Here is a 13,163-nt window from a genome sequence, read left to right on the forward strand (position 1 = left end):
CAGATTCTTGCACTGGCCTAAAAGTGAATGTCTGCTGTTAGCAATCATCCTGAGAAACTCCGGGTCTCGTTCACGTGGACACTCCCACAGCCTCACAGAACGGCCCCACGTTAGGGGCCTCCGTCTGCCGAACTCCAAGAGGAAGGCACGCCTGCCTTGCCCATGTCAGCACATCTGCCTTTCTGGGTCTTCCCACCACGTCAGAAGGCCTGTGAGTACAAACCGTCCATACCTGTGCTCCATCACTTTATTTCTGGGGACTTCTTTCCAGAACTGAGTCAATTCTGCTGGGCCCGTGCCAGATGACTGTTCCATTTCTGCAGCCATGATCAGAAACCGGTCTTGGGCAGAGACTGTTAAACCTGCATTCCAAAAGGGCAGCTCGTTATATAAACAGGAATCTTTACAAAGGATTAGCTATGTGGCTTAAGGCATTATTCTAGGAAAAAATTAAGGAAACATAAGGATATGGAACTACCTTAAAAAAAAAAGCGTTCTAAAAATGAGGACTTCCTTTTTGAAATTCAACTGGCATCAGCTGAAACAATTTTACTCATTCGAAAACAATTAAAATCCTTTAATGCTGGGAGGGACTTTAGAGACCCGTTTGCCCAACTCACTTCACACGTGGGAAAACAGCTGCCTCCATTGCGGCTATCACGTGACAACTTACCTCCGTGGGGAGACACCACGATATCAACGGAGGCCCCAGGGTCACAGCAGCTGTTGCTGGGCTTGACTCTGTATTTTTCCGGAGCGGTTGTTCTCACCTGTTTATAAACACAGCAGTCACATAATAACCTTTATGCTTTTTTGGGGGGGAAATGGCTTAACAAGGACTTTTAACAAACTTAGCATTAATAATAACCAAAATTTACAAAATAAGCTTTGGGGATTAAGCATAGAATATATCTTTCCCCACCACTAGGAAAAAAGTATCTCAAGCTATTTAAAAAAGATTGACTCATCTTTCATGTCCAATTGTCACTTAGCCTTCCTCTTAAATAAAATAAATACTGTTAAATATTCATCTGCTAATCACCTGAATACAATAACACAAATTCAAAAAAGTGAATGCACGTTACAACAGTGTTCAGAAATTTAAAAAACAACAGATAATCAAGGGCATCCAGACATTCTAGTGGTCAGATTTAAATTTAATAGATGAATTAGGATGTGATACCCACAATATGGGGTGGTGGTGGCCCCAGTCTTGTTACACGTAATGCTCAGTGTCAGGCCAGTATCCAGTATAAACTAGTACTCCTGAATATACTACACTTAGAAGAAAATGCACATTTAATTTTACAGCTTTATTTTACACTGTTACTAAGAATTATTCATATAATGAAGAGTGATTTTCCTTGGGGTTTTTTATTTACAACAAATGTTAAAACCCTGGGATTAATTTGCGCATTAGCCTATTACTACAAATAAAATATTAAAATGCAGATCCCAGGAAAAATTTCAGATAAGCCGTGCCATATAGTTACAACTAGAAGGCAATATAACATGCCTGAAAAGATTATAAATAAAACCACTGTGCAAGTTCACAATGATCAATCTTTCAATTAAAATGTCTAAGATCATTTCCCATGTCAAATCTTCACATAATTTATCCCATCTTTCAGAAATTTACCTTAAATGCCACTACGTTTTTAGTTACATTTGTCAACACTATTAAAGTTTTCTTCTCTCCAGATTCTGTATTTCCAAAATACAGTTCTTCCGCTGGGCTAAGTGATGACAAAAAACACAAGGCATTTGTATTGCTCAGAAGTGACAATCTAATCTAGCTTAAAGGAAAACATCTCGTTAATATTTTGTGCACATTTGTATAAAGAGATTTTATTAAAAAAAAAAGACAAGGTTAGAGAATAATTAGCTAATTTATTTTGTATTTTAATCTTACTGATTCAATGCATGCTATTTAAAAAGTCTTATGTTTTTGCCAAGATCAAAAGCAAAACAGGAGGGAACAGAGAGAATTAGGAAGATTATGAATTAGTCCCATAATCAGCTCCAACTTAAGGTGCATTTACTTAAACTCTTTCGAAGGTTACAGATAATAATCAAAGCAAAGATGGAATTTCTGCTTCACCTTCCTCTAATTACAAACAGATTAGAGTGGGGAATATTTTAATACACTAACAGAAGAGCATAACTTAAAAAGAAAGATTATTAGAGATGTATTCAAGCAAGAGAATCAAATATTTCTTTCTAATACAGGCTTTTTCTGTGTAATAGGGGAGAAGAAAAATAAATAAAATCTGGGGTGAGAACTGCAGGAAGAACTTGTCAAACAGTAAAGTCAGAGCCTCAAATTTCCAAATTTTACTATTCGTGGCCACTGTCACGCCCGTGACCTAAAATGAAAACAAAAAGACTTCAGCAAAGTTTGTATAGTTTAGTTACATTGGCCAAATTCCATCAGGTGCCTCCAAACAATGGAAAGGAGAGTGCGTTTATTTTCCATAAAAAGGTGAATTCGTCATATGGCTCTGGAATGTGCTCTTATCAGAGATGGTTATTCACCTAGAGAACATACATTTTTAAGGACGTGCTCTCCCCGTAGGGCGTTGCCCAGCTTTGGACAAGACAGTAAGTGAGCAGGATCGCTGGTTTCCTTTTCGGACTCTATCTGAAATACGCCACGGAAACGACAGGATGGTTTGGGACCTCGGAACTGCTCTCGGTAACCAGCACAGAAATTGTGAGAAGCTCTGGGGAGGCAGACACGGGGTGGGTCCTCGGCCATGTGTAGAAGTGCTGTGACTTTGCTGAGGCAGAGACAGAGAATGGCAGAGCCCCAGGTTCCACTTGGACTTTCTCCCTACCAAGCTCTTCCGGCCATACCTATGTTTCTGACAGGCCTCCAGTGAAAAAACAGAGCGTGTAACTTCCAAACCAGGTGAGGGAAAATGGGAAATTAATGCCAAAGAGGAGAAATGGCAAAGAAAAAAACCATGGAAAACAACATGCATGTGCACTTGTTTCTTTCTCTCCTTCTCTTCTCTCACACATACACGTACACACAAGCACACACAGACATGACAAACCCAAATATAACAGTAACCAAAACATGGACAAAAATTAATCTTGTCAATTAGAGAAGCTCAGATTGTTTTTAAAACTCTGGCTGTCTTGTTCATAACAGAAGGTTTCAAGCGAAGGCATAAGGAAATGATACATCAGGTCATCGTTAAAGAGAGACGCGATAGCAATATTAACATAAGGCTAAATAAGATTTACCAACCAAAAGCATCATTAGTAAGAAAGAGGTCTTTACATAATGATAAAGAAACAGTCCTGAATCTTTTGGACTATATAACCTAGAAACAAAAATAACACATGGGCTGAAATTTGGCTTCAGTAAGAAAATAAACAAACCTATTTTTCTGGTTCAGCTTTAGCTTTGGGGAGGTCAAATTAATAAATACCTACATTTCAATATTGTTTCTGGCGTCTTTAAACTTGTGCAAGTCTAACAGTATCAATAAAGTGAGAAAAATGCATGTCATTTAGATTTATTGTTAATATATGAATATTCACTTTTATTACCTGATATGATATGAGGGCCTTTTAAACACACTCAACAGAATAAATAACAAAAAGGTAGCTAAAAACATCCACGATGTCTAGAAACCAAGGTGAGTCTTCAGATAACCCTTTATTTTGTATTTCCCCAGTTTCAAAAACAGTATAGAAGTTTTCTTACTTTGCAGCTTCCTCAAGATGATCAAAACAGGTTATAAAAGCATAGCTAATAAAATCTTCCACTATTACCTGATGTGTAGTAAGGGCCCTTTAAACATACTCAATGGTTTCTTGCAAGCTTTCATCTTGGAATCAACTTTCTCATTTTCTTCTGCTTTGGAAGTAGGTTCAGTTAGGTTCACCTAAAGATAAAAAAATTATGAAGAAAGAAAAGATGAAGAAATTTAGTTTCACACTTGATGGTTGGGCAGGTCACTAGGTCAAAAAGTAAACATTATATTGATTCAATCCAAATTATAATATTTAACATAGCTTTACTATATCTAAATTGTGTATTTAATATGTATTAACATTACATTAACATATAATTGAATGCCTACTATAAATGTCACTGTGGAAAATACAATATGGCTCTTCCCTTAGGAGTCTTTAAATTTGTTCTAAATTATAATGTATTTTTCTCTCAAGCCCCTGATTATAACATGACAACTAAGTGCTTTTTAAAATATGAAACAAAGAGAGGAAGCAGATCAAGGTAAAGTTTTAATGACTTATTTCAGATAAATAGAAACATTTCAGAAAAACAATTCCTTCCAGGTGCATTTTGCCAATTTTTATACAAAAGCATGGAATCAACCTGTCTGATCCTTCTTTCTTTTCACATACAAAGCTGTAGAAGGACAGAAAGTTAAGTGAATTACCCTGAATCACATAGCAAGCTATTAATTGGAATTGAGGCTAGACCACAGATTGTGACTCAATTTCATTTTATTTTTAAAAGTACCTTTTTCAGATGAGCTGTTTGTTCACTAGCAATTGTTTCCAAGGTTTCTTTGCTGTCACTTTCTATGTCTTCCTTACTCGAAGCTTCATCCTCACTGGCAATAGGCCCGTTCTCACACAAGGGCGTCTGAAAGTCGTCATCTACTAGTGGTGGGTAGCTATACTTGAAAGGATCCTAGAAGAAAAGCATTTAGGGTCAGCCTGCTGAAGGGTGGGTAGAAGAATAAGTGTCTCAGTGAAGTTGAAATCCATTCCTTTTTGGCCAAGGACACAGACTGAATTAGACAGTGAGATTTAAACCAAACCAGAAAGGGAAAAAGTAATCAGTGGTGTGGGACAACTGGCCAGCCATTTGTACAACAACCAAGCTGGATCTTTAGCTCACTCTTTACACCAAAAAGAATTCCAGATGAATGAAAGTTTTTAAGTGTGTCTGCAAATGTGTGTATGTATTTTTTAAAACCATATAAACTCCAGAACAACACACAGGAGGATTTAAAAAAATGTAAGCAGGGGTAACCTTTCTAAGCATAGCACAAAACCTAGAAGGCATGCAATTATTGATAAAAGTTGGGCACGCTACAATAATTTTTCTAAAAAGGCCACAAACTGGGAAAACATGCACCACATATATCAGAAACAAAAGACAGCTTTTGTTAATATATACAAATCAACAAGAAAATAACCAAATAGAACAAGGAGTAAAGGAATGATACAGTTCACTGAGAAAGAATGAAGACTGCCTTTTAAATCATTAAAACATGCTCAGCATCACTTACAATGAAAGAAATGCGAATTAAAACCATAATGACATTTTTCAGCTGAGATTGGCAAAAATTAGAATGCACGGTGTTGGCAAGAATGTGGTTCAAGCATCCTCACACGTTATTCATAAATGGACACAATCTCTTTAAGAGGGAAATGTATGACAGTTATCAAAATTAAAACACCAAATATACCCACTGCCCTAATGATTTTATTTCTAGACAAATACTGGTGCACCCGCGTACCAAGAGTTATTTACAAGGATAATCACTGCAGTGCTATTAGTAATGGCCAAAGGTTAGAAAATCAGTAACGTACCTTCAAAAGACAACTGAACTTATGGCCAAGATGGAGGCCTAGACTGACATGCTCCGTCTCCCTCCACAACTAAGAAGGACTACAACTACCGCAAAACCAGAAATAACCAGAAGTTCCAGAAAATAAAGCTACATGGAAGTCCAACATATGAAGTTATAAACCAGTGGTGCTCATCCAGACGTGTAGGAGGGGCGATGCCAGGGCAGAGAAGTCAAGCTGTGCTGGTGGCAGCAGCTGCAGCGACAGTGGCAGGACAGCGGTAAGCACAGACACTTGTATTTAAGGGGAGGCGAGAAGCGCCTGGGGAGCACCCCCAGCTGCAGACCAAACCTGTCAACTTGCGATTCCAATGCCGGGGAAGGCAGACCCCATTGCCTCGAACTGTGAGGCCCAGAGGGCGTGGGGATGGAGGAGGAGGCTCCCAGTCTCTCAGCGGAGAGTGAACGGCAGGAATCCATCTTGGACCCCCACCCCCACACAAAGTCCCACAGCGTAGTGAGAAGGGTCGCCTGGTAGTGACAAGTGCACGGGGCTCCGCCCCCTATTGCGTAGGTGTGACAGCCCTGCCCAGGAAGGAAAGGTAAACACAAAACTGTCAGGATGGCACAGATCATGATAGAGATCCCAATCATGTAGCTGACCAGACAGAAAATATATGATCTAACGGACCAGCAGATAGGAAATCTTTCTGAGGCTCAGTTCAGGGCTTTGGTTATAAGAATGCTTACAGACCTGACAGCAGATCTTAAACAAGACGGGGAAGGAATGAAGAAGGCTAGTCCTGCTGAAATGAACAAAAACACATACGAAACTAGTGGTGAGGGAAGGAAAACCAGGGATCAAATCAACAAATCGGAACATAGGGAAGGAACAAACAGTCAACCAGTACAGAAAGAGGAAACGAAAAGTGAGGAAAATGAGGAGAGGCTCAGAAACCTCTGGGACAGCTATAAGAGAACAAGCATCCGAATCATAAGGTTGCCAGGTGAAGAAGAAGAACTAGAAATTGAAAAATTATGTGAAAAAAGAATGAAGTAGAATTTCCTTAACTTCGGGAAGAAAATAGATTTACAGGTCCAGGAAGCACAGAGAGTTCCAAAAAATACTGGACCCAGGGAGAACCACACCAAGACACATTATAATCAAAATGTCAAAAATTAAGGATAAAGAGAGAATCTTAAAAGCAGCAAGAGAGAAGAAGAGAATTATGTACAAAGGGGTCCCAATAAGACTATCAGCTGATTTCTCAAAGGAAACTCTGCAGGCAAGAAGGGACTGGCAAGAAATATTCCAAGTAATGAAAAGCAAAAACCTACAGCCATGATTACTCTATCCAGCGAAGCTGTCATTCAGAATAGAAGGGCAGAGAAAGTGCTTCCAGGACAAAGTAAAACTGAAGGAGTTCATCAGATCCAAACCACTATTATGTGAAATATTAAAGGGACTTGTTTAGGAGAAGGAGGATCAAAATTATGAACATTAAAATGAAAACTGTATCACAACAACCAACTACAGAAGCTAGGGAACCGAAACAAAGGCAAACTAAGTAGGCAACGAGAGTGGGAAAAGAATTATAGGTATGGGGAACATGCTGGGGGGAGGTCAACATAGAGGAGGGAGGGGGGAAAGGGAGGGAGATGGTACAGGAATTAAGAAGCATAGGAGGAGGGAGTGGAGTAGACAGGAAGATGTCGAGAAGAACTATATGCACAACCAATGGGCATGGACTAAGGTGGGGGGACAGCTGGAAGGAGGGGAACAAAGGGAAAAGAAATTGGGACAACTGTAACAGCATAATCAATAAAACATATATAAAAAAAGAGGACTGATTAGATAAGTTATGTTATAACCACACAATGGAATGCCCTGCAATGGCTTAATGAATCGGGCTGATCTCTGTGAATCAGTATGGTTTAAACTAAAAATAAAATGATGTAAAAAAACACAACAGCCTATATATATGTGACCATGGTGTAAAATAGTATAATGGAACACTATCTCCAGAAGGAGAGGAAACTTGGAAATAGTCCAGCCTCTGGGCAGCAGCAGTGGGCAGTAGTAACCTGGGGAGGGAGATGTGCTTTTCTCTGTACTGGTATACATTTCAGTCTTTGGTATTTGCTGTTTTAAAAAAAAATCAGGTGTATGTACTACTTTTGGAAAACAAACAAAAAAATGTGAAAAAACAGCAGTCCTAACTACAATTTTAACTACAACCCTGAAGAAATATGCCACTTACATCAGAGAAGGGAAAAATAACCTTTTCTACCTCTAAAGATGAACATAAATTTTCCTAAATGCTATCAATTTTAAGATAAAACAATTCTGTGGGAAAACTATAAAAATGACAAATCAATCAAATCACCATTTTAACTAAGGGTAGTACTTGAAATGAACCATATACTGGTTTTGCTAGGTTAAAATATGAAATATAAAGTTTAAGAATAGGAAAGCAGCAAACTTCAAATTAAAAATTAGGTCAAGTTTTTTTTAATCAAAGAAAACAAAGAACATACTAGAAATTTTCATCTCGCTATCTCCTTGGTTCTGGCTGAATACAATTTTGCCAGGAAGGCAATACACAAAGTAGATTATAAAAATCAAATAAAAATATTATCAATCAAGTTAACTCAAAGCATACCAATTATATAGGTTTCACAATTTATAGTCATTATCACAATATGTGTCACTGTTATACAGTATTAAGAATTTAACACATACCTACTCTTATTTGTAAGTAGTAAAATCACTTCTAAAACTCTTGATAATATATCTTTTAAAAAAAGATTGTTCAATAATAAACAACTGGAAGCAAACTAAAGTCATATCAAAAAGAATCTAAATACCTAATGGTTATTAATGAAATAATTTATGGTTCATCTCTAGACACTGGAATACTATGCAGCCAGGAATAAGAATAAGACTTCTTGTCACATATTGACTTGGAATGATCTCCCGAGACATGTTGTAAAGAAAAAAAGCAGGATTCACAAGTGTATAAACACTACTTGTTAAAGAGATGGCAAGAAGGAAATTACATATACACTGTATTTGCTTATATAGGCAATAGATCCCTGGAAAGAAATATTAAGAAATGGAACTGGGGAGGGGAACAGAGTGGCTGGGATAGCAGTAGATTTACTACATACTTGTTTCTGAATACTGAATACTTTTCAGTTTAGAACCTTTCAAAAATAGCAATCTAACAACTTGAAAACGTAGAAAAGGTAACACTGCTTGCTATTTTGGGGAATCTATGATCTTTCCTTGCATGTTGTGACACGGCTTTCCCCTTTTCCCTGAGGAAAGAATACAGCCTGATGTGCCATGACCCAGTCTTATTTTAGAAACAAGTTTCAAGTACTATACTTACAGTTCCACCCATGTGGGGAGGCAGGTATTCTGCACTGACATAGTCTTGTACTTCATTTTTACTTGTAAACTTCAACAAACTCACTGCTTCTGGACCAAGCCAGGATTTCACAATTTTGAAAGCAGCTGAAGAAAAAAAAAAGTCACTTTATTAAATTCTTTTCATTCTTTCTCAATTAACTTATTGTTGGTACTAACTCAGGTCTTCAGTTTGGGCTAAAATTTGTTAATAGGTATCTTTCCATGGCATGATACTTACCATTCCTAATTTCTACAGGCGTTTACACTGTGACTGTCCCTTACAGGTTTCAAATGTTCCACGAAGATGTGGGAAGATTAAATTACCCTAATGTTCTCTAAGAAACTTATTAGGGTTTTGGCCTCTGCACAAACCCATTAATGATCTCAACTACTAAGATTTCCAGACACTGAATCACACAGTATTGTGATTCAGGAAATAACTGCACAATATATGGGAAGAGTCATTTGCCTTATGATTCTGATAAACCCGTAGCCTGCAAACCCTTCTGAAATGGGAAGTCAAAAAGAGAAGGAAGTAAGCCTTCTCATTACGGGTGAGGGCTGGATCCAGACTTTTATCCTGACCGTAAACTTCTCTTGACTTTCTCCAAAGCCCTGCGCTTTTATGTAATTGTGAGGAATTTACAGAATCTGCCTGCATTGAATTTGTAAAAGCCTCAAAAAAAAAAAAAAAACAAGAAATAGAATAGCATAATAAACACTGAATAGTAGCATTTTTACTTCGGCTAATTATGCATAAAAATTTTTCACATAACATTTACATTTTCATTAATTTCAAGTTAAAAAGTCTGAGCGGACACGTTTGAAGTTATGCTACCTGAATCATCTAAAGTGCTAAGTCTTTTAAAAGTTTTATTGAGATTCAATTTACATACCATTAAATTTACCCTTTTAAAGTGTACATATCAATGATTTTTAGCATATTCAGAGCTGTACAATCATCACCACTGTCTAATTTTAGAACATTTTGTCACACCAAAAAGAAACTCTCACTTACTAGCAACCTCTCTGTGTCCTCTCTTTTCCCATTCCGTGGCAGCCACGAATCTACTTTCTGTCTTTATGGATTTGCCTATTTCGGACATTTCAAATTAACAGAATCATACAATCATTTTTTCTCTCTACTGGTTTGGTTCACTCAGCACGTTTTCAAGGTTCGTCCATGATATAACATGTATTAGTATTTATTTCCTTTTCATGGCTGAATAACTTCCCATTTTATGGCTATGTAACATTTGTTTATCCATTCGTCAACTAATGAACATTTGGGTGGCTTCCACTTTTCACTATTATAATGCTGCTACAAACGTTTGTGTACAAGTTTTTGTGTGGACATGTGTTTTAATTTCTGTTGAGAATATACCTGGAATTGCTGGGTCATATGGTAATTTTATGTTTAACTTTTTGAGGAACTGCCATTTTACATTCTCACCAGCAATGTATGAGTGTTCCAATTTTCCCACATCCTTGTCAACTCTTGTTACTCTTTGATTATAGCCATCCTAGTGGGTGTGAAGTATTATCTTATTTGGTTTTGACTTGAATTTCTTTAACGACTCATGTTGAGCATCTTGTCGTGTGCTCATTGCCATTTGCGGATCTTCTTTGGAAAAATGTCTATTCAAATCTTTCCTCCTTTTTAATGGGGCCACTTGTCTTTTTACTGTTATATAAGTTATTTATACATTGTAGACACAAGTCCCTTATCAGATATATGATCTGTAAAGATTTTATTTCATTCTGAGAGCTGTCTTTTCACCTTCTTGATGGTATTATTTGGAGCACAAAAGTTTTAAATTTTAATCAAGTCCAAAATGTATCTATTTTTTTTTCCTTTTGTCAATTGTGGTTTTTTTTTTTTTTTTGTTTTTTTTTTGGTGTCAAATCTAAGAAACCACTGCCTAAACTAAGGTCACAAAGATTTACTCCTATGCTTTATTATAAGAGTTTTATAGTTTTAACCCCAATATTTGAGTTAATTTTTGTATATGACAGGAGGTCCAACTTCATTCTCTTGATGCAAATGTTCAGTTGCTCCAGTATTATTAAAAAGACCATTCTTCCTCCACCGAATTGTTTTGGCACCACTGTCAAAAATCAATTAACCATAAATGTAATGGAGTGTCTTTTTGGACTCTTAATTCTATTTTATTTATGTATCTTTATGTCTGTATCACAACATCGTAATTACTATAGCTTTGTAGTGAGGTCTGAAATCAAGAAGCGTGAGTACTCCAATTTCATTGTTCTTTTTCAAGATTATTTTTACTACTCTGGATCCCTTGCATTTCTTTATCAATTTTAAGGACAAGCTTGTCAATTTCTGTAAAAGAAAAAAACAAGCCAGCTGGAATTCTGACAGGGGCTGCATTGAATATGTAGATCAATTCAGAAAGTACTGTCATCTTAAAAATATTAGGTCGTCCAATCCCTGAATAAGAGATACCTATTTACCTAAATCTTGAATATCCTTCAATGGCGTTCTGTATTTTTCAGTGTTTAAGTCTTGAACTACTTTTAATTTTATTTCTAATATTTCATTGTTTGTGATAGTATTATAAATGGAATTGTTGTCTTAATTTCACTTTTGGATTATTCATTGTGAGCATATACAAATACAATTGATTTTCTGTATTGACTTCGTATCCTGCCACTTTGGAGAACCCGTTTATTCTAAGTTTTTTGTGTGTTTGTATTCCTTAAAATTTTGCATATAGACGACTATGTCACCTGCAAATATAGTTAGTATTACTCCATGTTAGCTGTGGAATTTCATAAATGCACATTTTACAAAGATGCCTTTTATCAGGCTGAGGAAGTTCTTTTCCGTGTAGTGAAGAATTAACCTCTTTCAAAGAAATGTTTGGCCTCTGTCTTCAGCTGCTGGGAGAGAATCTGCATGCCTGTCAGGAGTGTCTGTCTTTGTCCGGGACACTCGGGTCACACTGGAACAATAGGACTCAGGGTGGGGCTTTGCGTTACATGGTATCAGCAGACCCCTAGAAACTGGAGACTGAGATATGCTTTGTGGTAAATCAGTAGGGACTATGTAATGAAACCCAATAAAAACTGCGAACACCATGGTTTGGGTGATCGCCCCTGGTTGGCAATACTCAATGGGTGCTGCCACATACTGATGCTGGACAATTAACTTGCTCCACATTAGGTAATTACCTGAATTCTGCTGTGTTTTTCTTCCCTTGGCTAATTTTAATCTGAATCCTTTCCCTGTAACAAACTGTAACTGTGAGTATGAGAGCTTTCAGTGAATTCTGTAAGTCATTCTAGTAAACCTGAGTGAGAGTGGTCCTCGGAACCAACTGGACTTCCAGTTGGTGTCGGAAGTGAGGGTAGTAGTCTTGTGTGGGCTACCGTGGTCCCCCTAACTTCACAACTGTTTCGACTATCTGTGCTTTCTCATCCTAGTTTCTTTGAGTGTGTTTATCATGAGACTGTACTGAATTTTTTCATATGCTTTTTCTGTGTTTATTGAGGTGATGTGTTTTTATTCTTTAAGTCTATTAATACATTGGATAACACTGACTGATTTTCTTATGTTGAACCAACTTTGCATTCCTGAGACAAATCCCACTTGGTCATGGTGTATAATCGTTTTTATGTTGCTAGAGTCAGTTTGTTAGTACTTTATTGAGGGTTGGTCCACCTATATTCATAAGCGATACTGGTCTGTAGCTGTCCTGTGATGTGTGTTATTGGGGACATACTTGCTCATTAAATGAATTAGGAATTGTTCTTTCCCCTATTTTTCTTTTTTTTGAAAGAATTTACAAAGGATTTGTGTTGCTGCTTCTTTATATGTTTGGTAGAATTTACCAGTGAAATCATTTTGTCCTAGGCTTCTCTTTGTGATAAGTTTTTTGATTACTAGTGTTTTTCAATAGTTTAAAAACTTTTTGTCAAAAAATATACAGTTAAAACTCAGTTGTCAGATGTCTTCCATCTCAAACAATTTGATTCTCGACCAAACTGTTCACAGAAAAAAATGTCTTGGTTGTCCAACAAAACTTCAGTTCTCGGCCCAACAACCCTTTTGTGCTGATACAGTATTTCTAATGGGAAAAAATGATCCAGTTTTCGAACAAATCGCTTCTTGAACAGCTTTCTGGAATGAATTCAGTTCAAGAACTGAGGTCCCACTTATTACA

At 37.0% G+C, this 13,163-nt stretch overlaps 1 protein-coding gene across 2 annotated transcripts in view; it reads right to left on the minus strand.

Annotated features, from left to right (window-relative positions):
• Window positions 1-13,163, minus strand: part of MOSPD2 (motile sperm domain containing 2) — a 41,574-nt gene that overhangs the window by 5,165 nt on the left and 23,246 nt on the right. For both annotated transcript variants that reach the window (XM_090264990.1, XM_090264989.1), the window contains exons 8-13: window positions 8,957-9,081; window positions 4,502-4,675; window positions 3,787-3,899; window positions 1,640-1,736; window positions 674-770; window positions 233-362 (exon numbers count right to left, since the gene is read on the minus strand). In XM_090264990.1, coding sequence (XP_090121116.1) covers window positions 233-362; window positions 674-770; window positions 1,640-1,736; window positions 3,787-3,899; window positions 4,502-4,675; window positions 8,957-9,081 — 736 coding nt within the window. The remainder of the gene's footprint in view (window positions 1-232; window positions 363-673; window positions 771-1,639; window positions 1,737-3,786; window positions 3,900-4,501; window positions 4,676-8,956; window positions 9,082-13,163) is intronic.

Source organism: Furipterus horrens, unplaced genomic scaffold, assembly GCF_987537825.1.
Source record: "Furipterus horrens unplaced genomic scaffold, mFurHor1.1.pri manual_scaffold_17, whole genome shotgun sequence".
Lineage (NCBI taxonomy): Eukaryota > Metazoa > Chordata > Mammalia > Chiroptera > Furipteridae > Furipterus > Furipterus horrens.